We start from the raw sequence: 24,592 nt of genomic DNA, 5'->3' as shown, positions 1-24,592 counted from the left end.
TACAATACAGTGTCACTGTAAAATTCTTCTTAGCAATTGAAATCACTGTAAGCGTTATAAGATGTTATAAAATGAATGCCATTTTTTATTTAAAAGGTTCACTTATGAACACTGGTTTGGATATTATGAATACATGACTTCTGTAAATATCTTTGTTATGTGACTCCTGGTCAAGGTGATATGTTCAAAGGTAGGAATCATTTTGTTTGTTTGTTTCCACATACTATTGTGTTCTACATACTATTTTTGAATTGTGAACTTCATCAACAGCTGCTAATTGAAGGAAAAATTTTCCCAGTCTTTTAATGTAATATTTAATTAAATCAGCATTCATAAGAAAGCACTCGTGATTATATTCTGGTACAAGCAGAGACTGTTGTCTTATTAATTTTCCTCTTCAATATTATCTGATCAAAATTGGACTATGAAAGTCCAACTTATCTCAAATCTGAAGGGTGCAAAGTAAAACTCTTGGATTAAAAATTTTTGAGATTAAAATGCTATTCCTGGTTCACAAATGCCTTGCTGTGTGGTCATAGGAAATGCTTGCTTCATATTAACTTTTTATTTCTTCCATCTTTCAAACTAGCACCGTAATGCATTTCACACCTACTTTATTTAAAAAAAAAAAAAAGAGGGTATTCACTCTTATTTCCAACCATAAAATAGAACCTTTAAGAGATTAACGCTTTCACTGAAAGAAACTGTAGAAGATAAATAAAATACATAAAACCATTGTTTCAAGACATAGGAAAGCAACCAGGGCAGGCAGGAGGTGGAAGTACACCAGGGGAGTCCCCACTTTTTGTCTTTCTTCAGAAAAATTGCCAACCACATTAAACATGGTAGCCTGAAGATTTGGGCAGTCACACTAGGAAAGGGAGACAGTCTGGAGTTCAGAGCTACCAGTGTGACAAAAACTTAAGTGAAAAAAGTTACTAGAGTCAGGAGACCAAAAAGAAGGAAGACCAGAATGCATAGGTAATTCTCCACTTTAGATATTGTCCAGTTCTAAACTGTTCGTGCAAGCTGAGGCTCCTGAAAAAGCAGGTGAGGAACTGTATCTGAGGAGCTAAAAATCTGAGAAAAATATTTTGGCAGCCTTGCTACTAAGTTAGAATTCAGAACTAGCCATGGACATAAAAAGAAAGAAATATCTAAGGAAGGGAGGAGCGTGGGAAGAAGGAAGGAAGAAACATGCAATTTCTGATGCTCAATTTCAAATTCAAAGGATCCAAAAAAAAATAAATGAAATAAAATAAATATTCTTCTTGACACAAAAAGGCAGGATTTCTCTGAGGAAGGACTGATCTCTGCTCTCTCAAGTGTCAGGTGCCCCCAAGTCGTACACCGTCAATATTGAATTTACCAAAACTAATTTTAAATTTTAAAATGTCATTTCAATTTACCTTCTCTCAACTCAAAATTATGTGCAGAAAAAGACATTTTGTTTGCCTAAGGAGCAGGTCACTGGAACCTTGCAGAATCCCTTTGAAAGGCAAAAATTGTTTTATATCTGGGGAATCCAATATTTATTTGAGCCAGCAGAGTAGTCTGGGGCATAACAATGAAATATTTGGTTCAAACTGTGTTAAATAAAGAAGAGAAATGAAATACACACATGGGAATCTCATTGAACTTTTTATTTAAGAATGTGACTTTCACAGATATTCCTTATTTCTTATAGGTCTTTTTTCTCTCACATCAACTCAGTAACTAATCAGTGCCCTAAATGAATAACAGCCTCTTTGTGAAATATTAAGCCACATGAACCTATGCTCCCCAACAAATGTTTTTGTTGGCATTTTACCCTAAACCTTTGATGCAGAAAACCATTTTTATTGTATCAAGATTGAAATCACCAATATGATAGATTATTTCACTCTAAAGAATTTTATGACTGGCAAGGACTTAGAAATTTCCTTGTTCCCTACTCTTGTATATTAGAAAAATTATGTGAAATAGGTGAGCTGAGCTGATGAAGTTCACATAGCTTTTTCATGCTAAAATTAGAACCTGATTCTTTTTTCTTTAAATATATATTTTTTATTTTTTAAGTTGACACATAATATTATGTTCATTTCAGGTATACAATCCAGTTATTAGATGTTACGTAACTTATTAAGTGATCACCCCATTAAATCTAGTAGCCATCTGACACCATACATAGTTATTACAATATTATTGTCTACATTCCCTATGCTGTACTTTACAGCCCCGTGACTGTTCTGAAACTACCAATTTGTACTTCTCAACCCCTCCACCTTTCAACCCATGCCGCTGACCCCCCTCCCATCTAGCTACCTCCAAAACGTTCTCTGTATCTATAAGTCTGTTTCTGTTCCGCTTGCTCATTTATTTTGGTGTTTTATTTTTTTTAAATTTTTTTTTAAATATATCTTTATTGATTTCAGAGAGAGGAAAGGAGAGGGAGAGAGAGAGATAGAAACATCAATGATGAGAGTCATTGATTGGCTGCAGCCCGCAACCCAGGCATGTGCCCTGACCGGGAATCGAACCCCAATCGCCTGGATCCCAGGTCGATGCTCAATCGCTGAGCCACACCCGGCCGGGCTATTTTGGTGTTTTAGATCTGTTTTGTCCGGTGTAAGTATTGCTGCCCCCGCTTCTGTTTTGCTTGTTTCCATTTTCATGAAATATTTTTTTTCCATCCTTTTGCTTTCAGTCTGCATGTGTTTCAATCTGAAGCGAGTCTCTGCAGACAGCGTAAGTAAGGGCCTTGTTTTCTTACCCATTCAGCCTCCAAAAGTCTTTTGATTGGAGCCTTTAATCCATTTAAAACCAACATAATTTAAACCATTTTAAACCAACATAATTGTTGATATATGTGTATTTATTGCCTTTTTATTATTCATAGTTTTTTCTTTTTTCTTCTTCTTAAAAAAGACCCTTTACCATTTCTGGCAATACTGGTTTGGTGGTGATGAGCTCCTTCAACTTTTTCTTGTCTGGGAAGCCTTTATCTGTCCAATTCTCAATGACAGCTTTGCTGGGTAGAGTCATCTGGGTTGTAGAACCTTGTTTTTCATCACGCTGAATATTTTTTGCCACTCCCTTCTGGCCTGTAAAGTTTCTCTTGAGAAATCAGCTGACAGCCTTATTGGACCTCCCCTGTGGATAACTGTTTTTCTCTGGCTGTTTTAAGATTCTTTGTCTTTAGCTTTTGGCATTTTAATTATAAGGTGTCTCGGTGTGGGCCTCTTTGGGTTCACTTGGTTAGAACTCTCTGCACTTCTTGGACTTATATGTCCATTTTCTTCATCAGATTAGGGAATTTTTCCATCATTATTTTTTCACATAGGTTTTCAATTTCTTGCTCTCTCTCTTTCCCTTTGAGCACGCCCATGATATGAATATTATACTCTTAAAGTTGTCCCAGAGGCTCTATCTACTGTCCTTAATTTTTTTGGATTATTATTATTTATTTATTTTTTTTTACTGTTCTGATCGGGTCTTTAATGCTTCCTTATCTTCCAAATCTCTGATTTGATTCTCGGCTTCATCTCCTGCACTGCTGATTCCCTGTAAGGTAGTCTTCATTTCAGTTAGGGATTCTTCATTTCTGACTGGCTCTTTTTTATGTTTATCTTCCCGTTATTATGCCTCCTACCTCTTTGTTGAAGTTCCCACTCAGTTCACTTACTCTTCCCCTAAGCTCCCTGAGCATCCTTAGGACCAGTGTTTTAACTCCGCATCTGGTAGATTGTTGGTTTCCATTTTATTAAGTTCTTTTTCTGGAGTTTTATTCTGTTTTTTGTTTTTGTTTTTCCCCATTTGGAACACATTTCTTTGTGTCCTCATTTTGGGTGTCTCCCTGTGTTTGTGTTTATGTATCAGGTAGATCTGCTACATCTCCTATGCTTGGTAGAGTGGCCTTATGTAGTAGGTGTCCTGTAGGGTCCAGCGCCACAGCCACCCCAGTCACCCACACTGGGCACTCCTGGAACACCCCCACACTGTCAGTATGCACACCCTCCTGTTGGAGTTGCACCTTGATTGATGTTGGCATCTCAGTTGGATGGTTTTCCTCACAAGCCAGTTGGCTGCCAGAAGTGGCTATGATACACCTTGTAGTATGAGCTGTGCAGGAGCTGACCCCACAGAGCAAGATTTCCTTCAGAGGGCTCTGGTGCCTGCTGAGCCTGCCCCTTGAGAGTGTCCCTTGTAGAGGAGATTGGGTGGCACTTTGACATGGCCTGAAGGTGAATACCGGGTCGATCACTGTGGGGCCTCCTAAGAAGTTCAGACCAAGTTCAGCTGCCACCTGCACCCTGCTCAGGAACACCCAGAATGAGCTACAAAGTGGTCTACAGCTGGTGGCTATTTTTGCTAGGCATGGAGGTACCCAGGAGAGGCCAAGCTATGAACCAAGGTTGGCTGCCACTGATGCTAGGCCTGGGCCATTTAGTAAGAGGTATGGAGCCTGCCAAGGCCGGATGCTAACTTTTTGAGAGATTTTAGGAAAGTCCAAAGCATGAGCCAAAAAAGAACATTTGTATAGAAAAGCCACTGGAAATGGCTTGGGTTGGGCCCCCAAGTTTGGTGGGGTGGGGCCTCAGGGAATCAGCAAGGTGAAGCAAACAGTGTGAGCCAGAATGACGGAGACACAAATTTGGCCCCGGACTACAGGCTCTATTGGGGGAGGGCCCATAAAGAAGAACAGTAGCCTCTGCCAGCACTTCTGTTGGGGTGAACACTGCCGCTCCAACTCTTGCCATGATGCCAGACAGCTCAGTTCCTACTCATATGTTCCTTGGTCCCCCAAAGCTGGAGCTCAATTGAGTGAGTCCCAGTAAGTCTGTGTGTGGGTCCTTTAAACGACATGCCTGGGACCCCAGCAGCCTCTGTCTCACTCAGCCACAATCCCCACTTTTTTTCCCAGCCAGAAGTTATGGGGGCTCTACTTCCCAGGACTGGACACCTGGACTGGGGGGGGGGGGGCTGGTGTGGGGCTGTAACCTCTACTCCTCGCAGGTTACCTCTTTACCTGAGATATCCCTCTTGATTTTTATCTGTCACATGTGGGTGTGGGACCAGCCTGTTCTGCGTCTCTGCCTTTCTTACTAGTCTCGATGTGGCTTCTTCTTATACGGCTTCTGTTCAGCTAGATTTCAGGTAGTTCTGTAAGGTGGTTGTTTGATAGCTGTGAATTTGATGTGGCTGTGGGAGGATTCAAATACTGCATTTACGTACTCTGCCATCTTGACAGAAACTAGAACCTGATTTTTGACCACTATTTTTTTTTTCTTTTTCCAGGGGGTTACTGCACAACCAACATAAAAACAGCATCAAAATAGAACTCAAGCCCATTCTCTCTAAGCTCATTCTTCCAGGGCTATTCTACCATATTGAAGTTCCGCATTACGTTTTACATTAAGAACTACAACTTCAGCCAATAGTTTGATAACAGAAATTCTAAAAGCCATTGATTTAAGTAAGAGACAGTTATACAAACTGAAGGGTTTCAGAAGAGACAGATTGTATAACTCTTGACAATCAGAAGTAGCTTGATAGAAGTTAGAGGGGTAGAGAAATTTTAGATGGGAAAAACTGTTAAGGCTCGGTGTGGGAGGTCTTTAATACAAGGTCCAGTCACGTGGGTATTTTTGGGTAAATGCAGGATCTTAGCTTTGATAAGCGATGGTGGAAATAAATATTTCTTAGAATATCTCCAATACTCTGGCTAGGCTCTGAGTTAGTGGCTGGGGGAAATTTGTTCCTCACATGGCAGACCAAAGAGTTTTAATATTAAACTGCTTGGCTAAATGCTATTTCAGCGAAAATAAAAAGCATTGACTTATCTGGTTCCTGGGTGGTACTGCTATTTAGCCTGCTCGTCTTTTCCACCTCTATCACCATGGAAATTTTATAAAAGGTCACTATAGACTTATTGGCAGTGAATGATGCCTATTCTAGAGGGCACAGCTGGGGTTCACAGCCTCAAAATCACACTCTATTTCTTCTTTCTGTTTTTCTCCCTCCCCCCACCCCTTTGACTGCAAGCTCATTAACTCACTGAATTGAAAGTCCGTGCTCATGAGGCACACCCTGGCTCTATTATCGCCTTGCCACACCCCCACCGCATTCTTGCCTTCCTGATTCACGGACTTGACTTTGCCTGTGGAATTTGTCGTATACATTGCGACCCTAACGGTAGAGTTGAACAGGTCCCTGGGTATGAATGAATCAATATTAAACCTTTTTTTTTTTTTTCATTTATTCCTCCTTGCCTTCTCTCTTCTTTTATGCATTAACAAACACCCTTGAGAGCTTGTGCTATTCTATGTATGACTGCTAAAGTCTGGAGACGCTAAGAAGGAAGATCTAGTCCCTACTCTCCTGGAGCTCCAGGTCCCCTTGGGAACACTTGAGGAGACAGACAAAGCAGTGAGAACAAAGGCAGGAGACACAAGTGAGCTTTCTGTGTTCAAGAAAACCACAAACAGTAAAGCATGGGCCCAGCATAGGATCTGAGGGAGCGGATGACAGACAGGGGCCTGATTGTAGTGGCCGTTCTCAACTGAACCCTGAGCCCAAAGGGATGAAATGATTTGTCAAAGGTCCCTCAGGACCTAAGTGGCTGAGCCATCTCTCAAATTTCACCTGACTACAAATTCTGCCTTCGTTAGAAATCCCACACTACCTCTATACAACCACTTTTAGTACCACGTTGTCTTTGATTTTAATCTTATTTCCTTTCATCCTTTTGAGAGCCTGACAGTTTTAATGAGATTTCCATTACTACAACCTTGAATTCCTAGGGTTGCTTTCCCTTCATGATCCTAAATTTTTTTGAATTAAAAATCTAAAACAAGAAACATTATTTGCATTGTATATTTTACATGCATAATCCCTGGTTTTCATTGTCTCTGTCATCTTTTCTCCAAGTTAAAGCTCACTGGTACGTCTTATCCACACCGTGCTAAGTCCAGGGGCCCTTCAGTTGAAGGTGGCAGGGGCTGCTTCCCTTCCCGACCCTCATGTTATTTGCTTACTCCCCAAATAGCCCCCTGAGCTGATAACCACTAGTGGAGGGCTATACACCTGACACCTTATACAGACGAGGGCACTGGAGGCTGACGTGTCCAAAAGAGAGAGTAGTGGGAAAGCAACTTGAACTTCAGACTTCAGGTTTTGTGTTCGTATTACTACACCACAAAATCTAAGGTTTAGCTTTACAGCTTCTCAGCCTTGGCTCCTAGCCAGTTCTCCTGTTACAAAACATCTTCAAAAACATATTTTGAGAGGCAGGGTGGGGGTGGATGGCTTGAATTCTGGGTTTTAATTAGGCAATAGAAAGAGCTGGAAAGAGCGAGGATTTCAAACATGGAAACGGCCAGGCAGACAGCAAGTTCGCCACTTTTCTTGAATCCCCGAGCACACTGAGGATGCAGAGCAATCACCAAATACAAAATGAGAAGGCAGGTGACTTTAGGAACAGAGGCAAGAGCAGCACTGGCTTACCCGGGGAAGATGCACGCTTACACAGGGAAGGAGCGTGCATCTAAGGCACTGGTGGCTTGGGGAGAGGCCAGTTTATAAACAGTGTTGAGAGAGGGTGAAATCCCTGGGGACTGTGAACGGAGGTGGGGTCCAGACCCTCTCAATCCCATAATACTTTCCCAGAAAATATTAGGAGAGTCAACAGAAAGTCTTTCTCATATTTCACACTAGAACCGGGGGAGGGGAACAGCAGCTGCTTCAGGAGAGGTGGGAAACCAAGAAGGGACCTCACTTGCAAAAGCCTTAATCTGTGCAGAGAAGGCAACAGACACCCCAGAGCTGGAAGTGCCAGTGGGAACCCGAGGCTGCCGAGAAAGTGCAGGAAAAATTCTTCTCACTCTGGGGAAGGACAGGGAAGAGCTTCTGGAGTCAGAGTTAAGGGGAGAAAAGGGAGCATTGAAAAGACTGCATTCTCGAGGTTCAGGGCCATGAGGTGTGTCTGAGACTGAAAACAATGGAAAATGCCCCACAGTGATAACCCTTCCCCATGCTACAAATATCTTGAAACATGTAACTTGTAAGAGACAGACACTTGCAGAGGTACAGCCGATTGGAAAGCCCTAGATCTGAGAATGAAGAGACACTGGAAAAAACTATCTGACAAACCAGCCTCCATATTAAACCCAAAGTATCCCCTAGATAATTTAACACCTGTGACACCCAAGGTAACATTACAACAACAAACTACAAACAAAGCAAAAACAACACGTCAGACCCAGCCCAGGTTCCAATCAGATTAGCCCAACCCCCGGCCTCAAAGACCCAGTAAAAGGAAAAGTGTTCCCATTTCTAGGTTGTAAAATTTATTTACCTCAGTCTGATCTCTGCTACAAAAGATAACTGGTTTGTTTATTTATTTATTTATTTTTTAAATATATCTTTATTGATTTCAGAGAGAGGAAAGGGGAGGGAGAGAGAGAGAGAGATAGAAACATCAATGATGGGAGAGTCATTGACTGGCTAGCCCACAACCCGGGCATGTGCCCTGACCAAGAATCGAACCCTGATCTCCTGGATCCTAGGTCGACGCTCAACCGCTGAGCCACGCCAAGCCGGGCTAACTGGTTTATTTAAAAATAAAAAAGAAAGAAAGAAAAAGGAAAAGAAAATATAAAAATACAAAAAGGCAAAAAACACACCAATGTGCTCTTGAGAGACAAAGCGATTATCAGAATTCAATTCATATATGATTGACACATGTAGAAATTGATAGATGATTTAAAGTAATTGGGATCAGTATGCTAAAGAGTAATGAATAGTAATAAGAATTTGATGCCTCATGTATCATCTGATATGGCATAGGAGAAATGGCACGTGACCAAAAATATATAACTTATAATGAGAAAACATCAGACACATACAAATCAAGGGATAGTCTACAAAATACCTGAAAAGTATTCTTTAAAGAATCAATGTTATGAAATATAAGGGAATTGCCACTATTTCTTAGTTCAAGAAGACACACAGCTCCTAGTACAATTGGGCTTCATGGATTGGATCCTGAAATGGAAAATTACATTAGTGGAAATCTGCTGAAAAATGAGTCAAGTCTGTGGTTTCATTAATAGTGTATAAATGCTAATTTCTATGCTTTGATAATTATAATGTGTAAGATCTTACCATTAGAGGAAGCTGGGTGAAAGGTATTTGGAAATTCCCAGTACTAGTTCCACAACTCTTCTTTAATTCAAAAACATTTCTAAATCAAAAGTACCCTACTGCCTATTAATATGTATTTATCTATATAGTCAAAAATATTTATTGAATGTCTGGTATATCCTGGACATTCTACAAGGCACTAAAGACATATTTCATAGCTTCATGGTTTTTATAACGTATCAAGTAAGGAAGATAATATACAAACCCACTAGCAGGTATTTTGTTACAAGCCTTGAAAGGAAGCTAGACTATAGCATGAGGAGCTATTATACGGATTTTGTGTCAGGTCAGTGGTAGTCTACAAGCACATTACTATGCAAGCAATCCCAGAGCTCAAAAAATAGAACTGATCCCATAACAAATGAAAATGCTTGAATCACATGGTATATTAAAATCAGTTTGAAGCACACAGGAATAAGCAGTGGGAAGGAGATGGGTCAGTTAATGTACTCGAGGTAGAGTAGAGAGGCTGAAAGGGCCGCACTCTCCACACTACCCGAAATCTGTGTATACACTGTTCCTGTGTTCTGTCTGCTCCTCAGCCACAGCGCCTTTCCCACTGGTGATATTTTTATGAGAACCAGAACTGAGGTTCAAGCAAAGGAGTTCATTGACAGAACATCTTCTGTGGAAGATACCAATGACACTCTTGTTCTCTACAGGGACGTCAACTGTAGCTTGCCCATCAACTTAAGGTGTGGGGTCCTGGGCCCCGGGGCAGCGGACCGCGGCGTCCTGGTGTTCTTGAAAGAGATCAGCCAGGCGCGTCAGTGCTGAGGCCCCCTGTAAATCAGGGAGCGCCTAATTGCCTGCTGCCCTGTGTGCTCAGCCCCGCATGGTTCCCAGATCCAGTTAGACCAGATACTCCCCTACCTTATCTGGGAAACATTCCTCTGAGATGCCAGAGTGGCTGGAGCCTCCTCTAAAGTGTTGTATCTGGGAATGTCTTAGAAGTTCAGAAGGTTGGCCGGATGCCCTGAAACGCTGTATAAAATGCTGTGACTCTGAATAAAGCTTGCTTGACTCTCACTCAGCATCCCTGAGGGAGAGAGCCCTCCCAGCCCCATTGTCTCTTCTCTTTCTTTTCTTCTTCACCTCCGGAGCACAGTCCTGTTCGCTGCGGCTGGTTCGCGGCAAGTGGCGCCCGAACAGGGACCTGAAGGCTTCTGGGGGCAAGACTGTCGGTGGCGCGCGCAGCGAAATTTGGGTAAGTGGCAGTCTTGGATGAGGTTTTGTCACTGGGAGTAATAAATTATGGGGCAAGCTTCTAGCGCTGATCTATTTGTTCAGGTTTTGCAAACAATGCTGCAGCTGAGAGGGGTACGTGTGGAGGCTTCGCAGCTGGCTAAATTTCTTGCTTTCGTTAGGACTGTTTGTCCCTGGTTCCCCTCTGATGGCACTATTAATATTGAAACTTGGAAAAAGGTTGGCGATCGCATCCAGGGCCACTTTCAAGCTCACGGGCCCGACCAAACCCCGGGAGATGCCTTCGCTTTGTGGTCTCTCATAAGGGATTGCCTGGTTAATGATAGTGAGGCAGAAAAATGGCGGCGGCTCCGGGGAAGCCTGCGGCGCTCTCAGTCTATTACCACCTTGGCGCCGCCTGCCGACCCTCCACCACCTGTGCCTGATATCCTCCCGGCATTGGCCGCGTGCCTGGCCGTCTCAGGAGGCCTACACTGCCTTGCAGGGCATTGGTCAATCTACTGCACCCAGACAGAGCAGTGCCCTGCTGCGCTGGAGGACTGATGCTGGGGCAGAGGGAACCATTCAACCTTATATAGTTGACAACCTGCCAGTTAACCTTTGGGGACGAGATTTAATGCAACAGATGGGACTGTATTTAGGTGGTCCTGACCTTGATTCTCCTCCTCGACTTTCTGCCTCTGCATATTTTCCTCCGGGCCACTGACTTGTCCTGCCCTATGCGCTGATCCTATCTTATGGAAGAATAACTCCCCCGTGTGGGTAGATCAGTGGCCCTTGAACTCTGAGAAACTTGCTGCTGCACGTGAGTTGGTGCAGGAACAACTCACTGCTGGCCATATAGAGCCTTCTAACTCTCCTTGGAATTCACCAATTTTTATAATAAAAAAAAAATCTGGGAAGTGGCGATTGTTGCAGGACCTCCGCAAGGTATTAACACTATGTGCTCAATGGGGGCCTTGCAGCCAGGGCTCCCGAATCCTGCGGCCATACCCCGGGACACCTATAAAATTGTAATAGATTTAAAGGATTGTTTTTATACCATTCCCCTCCATCCGAGGGACAGGGAACGGTTTGCATTCAGTGTCCCAGCTATCAATTTGCAGAGACCCATGCAACGGTATCAGTGGAAAGTGCTTCCCCAGGGGATGGCTAATAGTCCTACACTTTGTCAGAAGTTCGTTGACCGGGCTATTTCCCCAATTCGGGAGGGATATCCAGATGTATATATCATTCATTACATGGATGACATCTTGTTGGCGCATGCTGACTCCCCCACCCTGCTGCAAGCCTATGGACAGCTACGGCAGTCCCTGCAGTTGCACGGCCTTCAGATTGCCTCTGAAAAGGTACAGTCTCATGCCCCTTACAGTTATCTTGGCTATACTCTCCATCCCGCCCATTTTCACCCACAAAAATTGGTTATTCGTACTGAACATCTTAAAACACTTAATGATTTTCAAAAACTGCTTGGAGATATTAATTGGATCCGACCCTCCCTTTGTTTATCCACAGCCCAGTTGCTTCCTTTATTTAACACCCTTAAAGGGGACGCTGATCCGACCTCCCCCCGAGAGCTTACCACGGAGGCTCGTCAAAGCCTCCAGATAGTAGAGCGAGCCCTTGCTGCGGCTCGACTTACTTATTGCGATTATCGACTCCCTTGGGACTTAATAATCTTACCATCTCGTCATGCCCCCACGGGAGTCCTTTATCAGGGTGGAGTTCTGACATGGATTCATGGTAAGGCTAGTCCCTCGAAGAACTTAATGCCTTACTATGAGTTAGTGGCCCACTGCATTCGGACGGGTCGGAAACTGAGCACTCTATACCTTGGTCAAGATCCTGCCACTATTATTCTCCCTTATACCTCTGAGGAAGTGGACTGGCTTTTAAACATGTGCGATTCCTTCTCCTTGGCATTAGCGTCCTTTACTGGCAACATACAACACCATTTGCCCAAGGACAAAATATTACATTTTCTAGCTACCACCCCTCATACTATTATGCGATTGACCTCGCATCGCCCTATCGCACAGGCCACTACAGCTTTTACTGACGGTTCCTCTACTGGCATCGCCGTACTTGTCCTCCCTAACGAGGTCAAAACTTGGACCACTCCCTACTCCTCCGCACAACCCACTGAGCTTTTTGCCGTTTTGCAGGCATTTCTTGCTGTCCCTGGACCTTTGAATATCTACCCTGACAGTCATTATGTTGTTACCTCTCTACAACATCTGGAAATCACGCCTCTTTTGCGGGGACACAATTCTACTGTTCTAACACTTTTCACTCAACTTCAACAGGCTATTCACGACAGACAATCGCCGTTTTTCATTGCTCATATCCGCAGTCATTCTCAACTCCCTGGCCCACTGCACGCTGCCAACGCTCTCGCGGACAGCCATACCCGTTTGATGGTACTAGTAGCCCAAACCCCTCTTCAAGATGCCACTGATTCGCATCGTCTACATCATCAATCGGCCAAATCTTTACGCCAACAATTTCATATTACACGTGAACAGGCTCGCGAGATTGTTCGCAATTGTCCAGCTTGTGCAGAATTCCTCCCTGTTCCCCACTATGGGGTAAACCCCCGTGGCCTCTGTCCTAATGACCTTTGGCAGATGGATGTTACCCATGTAGCGTCCTTTGGTCGTCTGCAGTATGTTCATGTCACCATTGACACCTGTTCTCACTTCATGTGGGCCACATGTCTCTCGGGTGAAAATGTGAATGCAGTGCAACAACATCTCTTACACTGCTTCGCTGTTATGGGTACTCCCCGAGAAATCAAAACGGACAATGCCCCTGCTTATACCAGTGCTAGCCTACGCCGTTTTGCCCAACAGTTTCATTTTTCTCTTAAGACTGGAATTCCATACAACCCTCAGGGACAGGGAATAGTGGAACGTGCGCATCAAGTCCTGAAACACCACTTAATAAAATTAAAGAAAGGGGGAGTAGGGGGATATACACCCACTCCCCAAAAGCTACTTATGCATACCTTATTTGTCATAAATTTTTTAACTCTGGATGATGATGGACGTTCCGCCGCAGACCAGTTTTGGAATCCACAACGTCAGGCTCATCCTCTGGTACTGTGGCGGGATCCTCTAACCGGTGCTTGGCATGGCCCTGATCCGGCTTTAATGTGGGGTCGAGGATATGTTTGTGTTTTTCCCACAGATGCCCCTGCTCCTCGGTGGTTGCCTGCGAGGTGTGTGAAGCATGCCCCGAACCAAGATCGCCCGGCTTCGCCGTCGATTCCAATGCCTGCATCTGACGCCTGAGCATCGAAGCCGTGATGTTGTGGACCGCCCACAGGACCTGGCAATGATGCCCCTGACAGCAGCTCTCCAGGCTCTTTTCTTTCTTTGGTTACTGACCTTCCCTGTGGGACGGGCGGAAAATCTTTGGGCATATCTGCCTAACCCTCCCTTGTTACATCCTGTAACCTGGGATGATCTTCAAGTACCTGTATATGTGAATGATACTAAAATCTTGGGCCTCCCTTCGGCCGCTCATATTTGGCCGCAATGGAGGGACGGTTATTCCTATCTCGGAGTCAGTAAGTTTCCCCCCATTTGTTTTACTGTGAATGATTCCCTGCCTCATTGTGTCCGACTGAGGCATACCCTTGAATCTGATGAAAACCAGGCCCGCTCTGGGATTTATTGGAAAGTTAAGTACCTATATCCTATTTTCAATTGCTCTAACAGGGGAACTGGCCCGCTGCCGCAGAAGCTGAAGGCGTGTTCTAAAAGGGTGTCCCAAAGCAACGGCGGGATTGACTGGAAAAGCTGCCATGACAACTGGACTGTTTGCAACGCGCAAATCTGCGAAAGGGCACCCCTAGACGCCGACTGCCATCCTACGCAACAGGTCGCGAGGTTATGGACCGGGAACAACAAGACGTGGCAAACTGACTTGTGGAAGCTGACTGCCAGCTTGGGACAAATTACCGTCTACAAGGTCAATGTGACTGTGTCCCCACACGGAATCTCAGGCAATGGATCAGCATGGAACGTTTCTACCACTGCTTGTGTTCCTGAGCCTTATGCTCTGCTGATAGGCCCCCTCAATCTATCACGAAGTAATGACTCTGGAGTGTACTCCTTAAATTGTACTAACTGTGCCCTTGCCAATTGTGTAAACGCTTCTACGGAGTATCCCGTAGCTATATTGTATCAACCTTCGTTCGTGTTCCTTCCTGTGAACCTTACTGAACCTTGGTATGAGGAACGTAGTTTAGAATTGTTAGATAGAGTTCGTAATCAGTTGACTAGGGGAAAACGATTTATTGGGTTGCTCATTGCTGGTATTACTGCCTTAGTAACTATGATTGCAACTGCTGTGGCTTCGGCCATTGCTCTGTCTACCAGTATCCAAACAGCTGAATTTGTCAATCAGTTAGCTAGTAATGTTACACGCACCTTGGAGACACAACAAGATTGGGATTATCGTGTTGAACAGCGTCTGAATGCTCTATATGACACTGTTCAGATCCTAGGGGACGAGTTAGTCAGCTTAGAGACCCGCGTCTCTTTGCATTGTCACGCCGCCTTCCGCTTTATGTGTGTGACTCCCGTACCATACAATGCCTCCCGCTTTGCGTGGCACAAGGTAAAAAATCACTTGAATGGTATATGGCATGATACTAATACCTCTTTAGATATACAATTACTGCATCGTGAGATTCGGGACTTACTTAATGCCCCCCCATTAGATTTTGACCTAGCAAAACAGGCTCAATCTTTCTTTAATTCTCTGCGTACTGCTTTCCCCTCCATGACTCAGTGGGGACAACAACTTATCGGCCTAGTGACCGTGGCAGCATGCGGGATCCTGGGTATGAGAACCATCTGTTGTTGCCTACGTCTTGGAGCAGCACAGGTCTCTCAGTTGTTTGTTTCCTTGAAATATCTGCAATTGCAGCAAGAGAAAGACCGCCCTATTTTATAAAACAAAAAGGGGGAGCTGTGGGGTCCTGGGCCCCGGGGCAGCGGACCGCGGCGACCTGGTGTTCTTGAAAGAGACCAGCCAGGTGCGTCAGTGCTGAGGCCCCCTGTAAATCAGGGAGCGCCTAATTGCCTGCTGCCCTGTGTGCTCAGCCCCGCATGGTTCCCAGATCCAGTTAGACCAGATACTCCCCTACCTTATCTGGGAAACTTTCATCTGAGATGCCAGTGTGGCTGCAGCCTCCTCTAAAGTGTTGTATCTGGGAATGTCTTAGAAGTTCAGAAGATTGGCCGAATGCCCTAAAACGCTGTATAAAATGTTGTAACTCTAAATAAAGCTTGCTTGACTCTCACTCAGCATCCCTGAGGGAGAGAGCCCTCCCAGCCCCATTGTCTCTTTCTTTCTTTTCTTCTTCACCTCCGGAGCACAGTCCTGTTCGCCGCGGCTGGTTCGCGGCATTAAGGAACATCATGGGCTTTATTTTTGTGCTTGAACAGAGAACATATGGGACCAGAATGGGTGTGACCAATAGGTGGACAAATTAAAACCTTATGAATACGGAGCATTTCATATGTCTTTTTTATAGAATATTCTCAGTGAATACCTCTTACATGCAGTACCTACATTTAGAATATAATAAATATGTAATACCCTGGTGCCTCATGCGTTTAGGTATTTTTCAGCCCTCCCTTCTCTTCCTTGCACTTCTCATAACCCTCTCTTCACCACTACCTTTGGCTTCTCCAGAAATAAATAAAAAGAAGGGGGGGCGGGGAGTTTAGAAATGGTTTCGTTAGTAGAGTTGCACTGTGGTGTTAGTATTTAGCATACCAAGTTACTCAAGTGTTTCCTCTCATGAGACACTTTTGCGTGATCTTCAAAGACCCCTACACATTACCAGGTAATTAATACCTGCAGTTGTTTCCATGACTAACTGTAATAGCCCTTAAGCTGCAGGCTCAAGAAACTCTTTACGGGGGGACCCCTCCACATAATCTTGTCAAGGGCAGATCCTTCCAAGATGGGACCCTTTCATAGGGCCAATGCCCAAACTATGAGGAACAAAGTGTTAGCTCATTTCTTGGTAGAACAGTTTGGCTCACTTCTTCTGTTCTGCAATGTCAGTATATTTTATGAATGAGTTATACACAAGTTCCTGCATTCATCTGTTGAAGCCCAAATTCACTAAGCTAGAAGCAGAGCAATTCAAGTCTACCCTCCCGGGAAGCACATGGCATACTGCCCTCTCCAAAGAGTTTCTCACTTGCTGGAACCTAGCCAGAAGCAGAATGAAATAAGGGTTCCCAAATGTGCTTAACAATCTGTTCACCTCCCCTTCCCTGATGGTATGGCCTCTGCTAATACTCCTCACTGAAGAAAAAAAGTTGAATTTATATAAATGTATATATTTAAACCATACACTATTACTAATTTCCTCAGTTTATTTCACCACTGATTAATCCACCACTTACATAATTGATAGATATTCTTCCAGGTTGCCAGTTAAAACAAAAAAAGTGTACTTTAAGGAAAAAAATATATATTTACTATATTTATTTTCTCTAAATATTCTGTTTATGTTTAGATAAAGTATATTGCAATGACTTCTATATGCTTCCAGATCACTTTGATATAATAAAAATCTCTAAACCTATCCATATTTCCCATTCTCACAAAAATAAATCCTAAAGCTCACTAGTAATACTAAGAATAAACCACTTGAACTTCTACTTGCAGTTTTTCAGGTTATGGCCACCTTAGGATACCATTAAGGCCAAGTTTCCAAGGTTGGGGAGCCTGTGTCTCCATTGAGACAAAGCCAGGGGGTGATACGACAAAATTTTACCCAAGCAGGGTCCAAGGGTCAACACAACCCCTTCAACTGGAAAAATAAAAATAATAACAAAAACTCTACTTATGGCTCTCAGTTCATGATTTTCAAGTCTTTTATAATTCCGTGCTACACAGGTGAGTTTTAAGCATGGCATCGGGCTGTGCCTTGGGAGAAGCCTACGAAGCGACAACCTGCTGGTCCCTCTTCCCGCAGAAACACCCACCAGCTGGCAAGAGGTCGGCCTGGTTCGGGCACAGCCGGAGGGGGGGGACCTGGAGACGGCCAGCCTAAAGGCGCTGTGAAGACCGCGCCAGCGCCCGCCCCTGGGGCCGACGAGGTGACGGGAGCAGAGAGCGCGGCCGGCTCGGCCCGCAGCAGCCCCGGGAACCCCGACGGGCCGCGGCCCGGCTTCTCCAGGGGTCCGGCGGCGCCCTCCCGCGGCGCCTCCCGCCCCTCCGGCTCCACCGCGCTCGGGCCGCTCCGGCTGAGCGGGCCCTGGAAGGCTCGCCCCAGGCGCCCCTCACCCCGAACGGTACAATTCTAGTCTCTCAAAGAGGTTTTACAGGCCCAGCGCTGCTCCCGAGGTACGTAAGGAATCGCCCCTGAAAAGCAGGAGGCAGGGCGGGGCGGGCTGACGCCCAGAAGGGGCGCGCCCCGGGCGCAGGGCGCAGGGCGCAGGGCGCAGGGCGCAGGGCGCAGGGCGCAGGGCGCAGGGCGCAGGGCGCAGGGCGCAGGGCTCGGGGAGCGACAGGCCCGCGCGGGCGGGAACGGAGCCGGGCGCGCCGTGGGAAGGGCGGGGAGAGGGCCTCGCCCGTGAGAGGGGGAAAGCTCGCCGACGCTCCTGCCGCCCGCGGCCGGCGGGGCCCCTCCCCGCGCAGCGGCCCGAGGCCGGGCGGGAGGCGGCGCGGCAGCCCGGGGAGCGGGGCGCGGGAGGCCCCCCCAGGAACACGGCTCCAGGTGTGCCAGGGGCAATGGGACCGCACAGCTCCGCGGGAAACAGCACGCTTGTCCCTGTCTCTCCTCCAGGTACAAGGACAGGGACAGGAGCCAGGCCCACAGCTTCACCACGGTTAGGTTCGGGGCCTCCGAATGATTAGCGAATAAATAATATTCATCAGATCAACTGGTGAGGTTAAAAATGCATGAAGATGAGGTTTAGGACGTGTCTGTTCTGCAGGTCAGCGCTCCCTTTGCTGTACTCACGTCGGAGCAATGGAAGGAAGTGTAGTGAAATATTAAAGCTATTGCAGTCTTTATTGCGAGGTTTCCTACATTCTATTTTGCATAACAGTACGTTTTATTGTTTAAAAACCTTGACATGTTTGCGGCAGTTTCACATATTTTTTTGAATGTATGGACACTAAGCACTTGGTGTGATGGATATTGTCTCCATTGAATTGAAAACATACCGAGGCAGAGTTTTAATTAGTGGTCACAGAGCTACTAACAGAGTGTTCCTCAAACTGAGGGCTTCTCACACCACAGCCCCAAAGACCATTCACTTCACTTCTTTTCAATCCCCATTTCCTCACTTGCGATTTATTACGATGTTGGAAAAATGAAATGCTGTATGTAAAGCGCCAAAAAGGTCTTCAGTAACCCCTGCTATCCTTTCTTTTGTTTCTTTTAGCAACTTTTTGCTTTTCTTAGTGTTTACTGGACTTTTGTTTTTAAATAGGTTAAAAGTCTGTGTCGCTGGAACCAAGTTTAAGTTTTACACTTTTTTACCCACTCTGCCTATCATTACCAAGTATATGTTTCCACAAACTACAATAATAACTTGGTTCTTCCCAGCTAACGTGTAAGGTAGACAAGGAAGGTATTAGTATTCCTTTTAACTTCTTTTCAGATAAGAAATCTGAGCCTGGGGATTCCATGATTCACCCAAGCCCACATAACTAAGGAAATTGAGCTGCAATTTTAAATTTGGTCTTCTCATTCCAAATCCAGAAGTTTTCTGTGCATATGAGGCTTTCATTTATCTATCTACATACTGATTTTTATTTATTAATTGTTGCTCTCAGAATTTCTTAAGCAAAATCAGAGGTGGAAGCTCAGTGTGTAAAGTAAATGACAGCGAATCTGCTATTGGTGTGAGGACACAGTGGCGTGTGGTAAGGGCAAGATCTCTGGAACCCCAAGGTTTCTGATGGGGTAGGATCGGGGTGACGCCCCACCCCACCCTTTTGTATTTTCACTACTTTCCAGGCGAGGCTGATGCTGCTGGATTGGAAATCAGACTTAGAGAATTCCTGTTCCAATTTCTTGCGACTCACGTGTGGTCTGCTGAATAGCAGCATCAGCCTCCCTTGGAAAGTTGTTAGAGACGCAGAATCTCAGAACTTACCCCAGGTCTGTTGAATTATAATTTGCATTTTACCAAGATTTGTATGTACATAAATGAGAAGCTCTATTTTGACACACTAGGTCTCAGTCCTAAATGCCCATTAGCATGACCTGGGGAGATATAAAAACATACCTACTTGGGTCTCTGCTAAAAGATTTGATGTGCTTGATCTAGGATATAGGTAGGCATGAGTGGTTTTTAAAAATGCTTCCCAGGTGACTCGAGGGTGCAGAGAGGATTGTGAGCCACTGGCCTAGAACCCTTCATGTCCCACACTCGCCCGAGGTCAAGAACCGTCTGACAGCCTGTTTAGAAAGGAGGCTCTCAGGCACCTCATAAAAATGTTCAGTGAATCAAGGAGGGCCCAGGCATAGACAGGATAATTTTAGCAGGAATTCTGAGCTGTCTTACTGTCGGATAAGTTTGAGAATCCTACTCCAGAATTCTACACATATCCCTAAAATTAGTGAACTGCATTTTGGTAGCATTCTTACCGACAGTAGCATCTTTACAGTGCCTCAGTCAACATTTTGAATTTCATTGAATAATTTCAAGACTTATACTTTATAAAAAATATATTGCGTTCCTCAGAGATCTGCATAATTTTAATGGAATGAAACAATTAAGTTTGAAAGATGGGAAATGTGACTCTAGCCCTGGCTGTGTCCTTAATTCCATGTGTCAGTGTTGACCGTTCATTTATCATCCTTAGATGTCAGCTTCCTCAGCCATACATAGAAAAAGCCCGCAGAATGAGTGTGGCTCTAAAAAGCGTCATCATTTAGGTGATGGTGATGAGATGTGTAGCAGCCATCAAAAGGTTAACTGCAAACATAAAAACATTCGATTTTAACATCTGGCACCTTTTGACCTATATTCCAAAATGTCTTTATTGATGTAGTCGAGTCTCAGCGCCCCCCTAAGACCTCCAGTAACAGCTTTTTCAAGCAAAGCTGAGCAGTCAGGGAGAACACTGTTTTGACCAATTTATAACAGTGTCTTAAAATGGGAAAATTGGGGCCCAGTCTTTTTCAGGTTTATAGCCCAGGCTGGGTGATTTTAAGGGAAGTCTCACAAAGTGAGGACTTGGTTGAGATGAGGCGGAGAACATATACAACCTAAAATTTTGGATTGATGGGCACTGTAACACTGTAAAGTGAAGTGAGGGTTTTGAAAAATTTTGGATTATAACACTGTAAAGTGAAGTGAGGGTTTGAAAGCAAGCCTTGATGGGAAAACTGTTCATTTTAAAAAGTAAATTCTGTAGTTGACATATACAACCATATATTTCCTGGAGCAAGCAACTAGTTGTTTTTTTGGTGTGTTTTTTGTTTTGTTTTGTTTGTGCCATGTCCAGTATTATTTAGCAGAAAAGTGAGAAAATACTTTCCCTCCTAGGATAGTTTAGCACAAGAACAAAAAGTATGTTGGTTTAGGTTCTCAGCATTTAATTAAAATACATTTTAGAGTTGGTCTTGTTGAAATAATCGTTTGGGTATCCAGAGGGTTTTGTGGTGAATCCTGACTTCTTTCCCCTTCGACTGTGGCCAGCTTCTCTCTGTTTTGAGATCTGGGCTTTTCTGGCTAGATAACCCCGATTAGGGATCTTTTGTATCTACTCACTAGTAGGACATTCACCAGGTCCATCTCCTAAGGCTTTGGGGATCATGGTTATCCCAGGTCATTTACAAACTACGTTATTAAGCCCGAGAACGGTCTGCCCATTCAGTCAGGGGTGAGGGCAGTTCTCACCTGACGCTACTGCTAACCTCTGCAGGAGCTCCCCCCCCCCCCCCCCCCCCCCCCCCCCCCGGCACCCAGGGGCCTGGCCTCCAGGATTCTTCCTTCAGGGCCCTTATACAGACGGCAGAGGCTGCCCACTGTGAAGCTGCCTGGTGTGGCAGGAACTTTCGTTCTGACAAGTAAGAATCCAGAAGTATTTCGGATAAAGGCAACGGCTAGGTTAGAAAATGGAAACTGAGCATGTGAGCAAGCACTCAAGCTGAGAAAAAGTTTCGAATAGCAGGGGCTGTAAAGAGCAGGAACTAAGCATCTGCAAGGGAGGGGGAAAGGAAAATACCCTATATTAAACCAAGGCTGTGATTCCACAGATATGGTGAGTCCTTCATACGGTCATGTGTCGCTTGAGGACAGGGGTGCCTTCTGAGGAATGGATCCGTAGGGAATTCATCTTTATGTGGCCATCACAGGATGCACTCACACAGACCGAGGTGGTACAGCCTGGTGCATACCTAGCTGTGTGGGCTAGCCTATTGCTCCTAGGCCACGGCCGGTCCAGCATGCTACTGTACTGAACACTGTAGGCAGCTGTAACACGATGGTAAGGATGTGTCTATCTACATATAGAAGAGGTATAGTAAAAATGCAGTAAAAATATAACAACTGGCACATCTGTATAGGACACTTACCAGGAAAGGAGCCTGCAGGACTGGAAGTTGCTCTGGGTGAGTCAGTGAGTGAATGGGAAGACCTAGGACATTACTGGGCACTCTTGTAGGCTTTATATATATTGTATACTTAAGCCACACTAAATTTATCTTAATTTTTTTAACTTTAGCTTAGTGTAACTGTTTTACTTTTAAACTTTAATTTTTTAAACTTTTTAACTCTTTTCTAATCACACATCATACAACACAAACACATTGCACAGCTGTACAAAAATGTTTTCTTTCTTTACATTCTCATTCTTTGTATATGATTTTTCTTTTTAACCTGTTTTGTTAAAATATAAGACACAAGCACACACATTAGCCTAGGCTGACACAGGGTCAGGATCCATCAGGATCACTGTCTTCCACTCCACATCTGTCCCACTAGAAGATCTCCATTGACAAGAAGAGGCATGGGACTGTCATCTCCTATGATGACATTGCCTTATTCTGGAACACCCCTGAAGGTCCTGCCCCAGGGTCTTCTTGAGGAGGTGTCACTCTTTTCAGGAATATGTCTGTGGTGGTTTGCTTGGTTCGTTTCTTTTTTTTATCGTAAATTTGCTTATAAGCAGATATTGCAACATGAACAATCCTCTCTATTAAGGAAAATCGCTTGGTGTTGGGGTCCATGTTTTCAAACATTTTTTTTCCTTTCTCTTTCAATTTTGTTGTTTGTTGTTGACAGTATTACAGATGTTCCCCATTTTCCTTGCCTTTGCTCTCTCCACCCAGCCTCCACTCCAGCCCAGGCCTTCACCACACTATTGTCTGTGTCCATGGGCTATGCGTACATGCATGTATGTCCTTTGGTTAATGTCATGTTTTCAAACTTTTTAAGGAGCTTATTGAGGGCTGCCAAAGCTTCTGCTAAACCTTTCACTATGGATTTCCCTGGGGAGGGAGAAGGGGTGTCCCTACAGTTTCCCTTTTTCTTGGTTCCTTTTCAGTTTGCGTTCCTGTCAGAGGTCCAATAAATTCTCAGGAGTCAGTTCCTCAGAACCATCTCTAACAGTGTCATCTTTATCTACACCCAGACTGAAGTTGTTTGGCATCTCAGCCACAGCCTTGCTGGTTATTTTCAACCTCTGTGCTATGGCATTATATCAGCTATGACATCACTAGGAGACAAGAATTTTTCAGCTCCATTATAATCTTAGGGTCCCAGTATCTTATATAGTCCACCATTGAACTAAATGTCATTATGCGAACAGGGCTGTATTTACACTTGAACTCTCCAAACAACCCTGGCAATACATATCCTGTATCCATTTTATACAAATGGAAGGAACCTGAGATCAAAAGAAAGACCATGGGTCAAATGGCGGGTCAAATGGCAGTTCAATTTGTTGTACTCTTTTGAGGAAACTCCATAGAAACCCGAAGCACTATTCACAAGGAACTTATGCACCCCTATGTTCATAGCAGCACAATTTCTAATAGCTAAGATCTGGAAACAGCCCGAGTGCCCATCAGTAGATGAGTGGATAAAAAAGCTATGGGACATTTACACAGTGGAATACTACGCAGCTGTAAAAAAGAAAGATCTTTTAACCTTTGGGACAGCATGGAAGGAACTAGAAAGTATTATGCTAAGTGAAATAAGCCCGTCAGAGAAAGACAAGGACCAGATGATCTCACTTATATGTGGAATATAATAAACAAAATAAACTGATGAACAAAATAGATCCAGAGACATAGAAGCATGGAGCAGACTGAGGGATCTCAGAGGGAAGGTGGGGGGGGGCATGGGGAGAGATTTATCAAAGAACTTATATGTTTATAAGCATAACCCATGGACACAGACACTGATCTGGGGAAGGCCTGGGAGTGGGATGGAAGCAGGGTGGAGGGGATCAATGGGGGTAAAAAGGGGACATCTGTAATATTTTCAACAATAAAGATAAAGAAACTTAAAACAAGAAAAGAAAAAGAAAGACCATGTTTGTTGGGAATCACAGAACAATACGGACAGAGCCAGGCTACAAACTCAATGCCAGGGGCGCTCCTTCCTCCCGGCCGTGTTGTCTTTCTGTGCAATAGGATCTGAGTGCCTGTTCCCGAACTTACGCTGTCCTGAATTCAGTAGACCAGTCGCCTTTGCAGTGAAACAAAAGGAATTGACTAGCTTTAACATTTGTCTCAGAGAAGCCCGAAACATCATCAACATATATTTTGGAACTGTTGGATTCTACCTTGTGGAGAAAGTCCATCTGAATTTAAGGCAAAACAAGCAGAGCTAGGAGATAAAGGGTGTATTTATCCTAATTGTGTTGTTTGTGCCCTGGGCTTAGCTAGTCTATCTCCAAGACATTTTCAGAACATGAGCTAATCAATCCCTCTCATTGCTTAATTCTGCTTAAGTTGGATGTCTAAAAAAAGTCTGACTGATTAGAATTATGTACAAATTATGTTCTTTGGAAGTACATATAAAATAATGTTTTTCTTTAATTATTTTTTGCAAATTTTCTAAATTTGCCTAAATACACAATAAAAACATGTTATGCCAGTTACAGATTGAGTAATTCACTTTAACGGCATGAGTTTGATGTCATGTCCTTCTACTAATCTGAGCTCAAAATGTATTCATTCCTTAAACTACAGCTTAAA

The 24,592-nt window shown here is 44.3% G+C and overlaps 1 protein-coding gene across 2 annotated transcripts; it reads left to right on the top strand.

Annotated features, from left to right (window-relative positions):
- Positions 1-10,200: 10,200 nt before the first annotated feature.
- On the top strand, positions 10,201-15,733 carry LOC308559507 (endogenous retrovirus group K member 7 Env polyprotein-like). Of its 2 annotated transcripts, XM_081142304.1 has the most exons (3): positions 10,201-10,390; positions 13,579-13,769; positions 14,112-15,733. In XM_081142304.1, exons 2-3 carry the CDS (start codon positions 13,621-13,623, stop codon positions 15,352-15,354), a joined length of 1,392 nt encoding a protein of 463 aa, XP_080998430.1. In that variant the 5' UTR covers positions 10,201-10,390; positions 13,579-13,620; the 3' UTR covers positions 15,355-15,733. The 2 variants fall into 2 exon arrangements, with proteins under 2 accessions (XP_080998430.1, XP_080998429.1); XM_081142303.1 differs by having other exon boundaries at positions 13,579-15,733.
- The last annotated feature ends 8,859 nt before the right edge of the window (positions 15,734-24,592 follow it).

Source organism: Miniopterus schreibersii (genome assembly GCF_964146895.1).
Source record: "Miniopterus schreibersii genome assembly, chromosome: 7".
Lineage (NCBI taxonomy): Eukaryota > Metazoa > Chordata > Mammalia > Chiroptera > Miniopteridae > Miniopterus > Miniopterus schreibersii.
Note: the sequence above shows the minus strand (reverse complement) of the source record. Positions and strands in the feature narration are given on the sequence as shown.

What these genes read in the sequence shown, in the direction of transcription:
- LOC308559507 (XM_081142303.1), top strand. Translation starts at nt 13,621, where the DNA reads ATGCCCCGAACCAAGATCGCCCGGCTTCGCCGTCGATTCCAATGCCTG.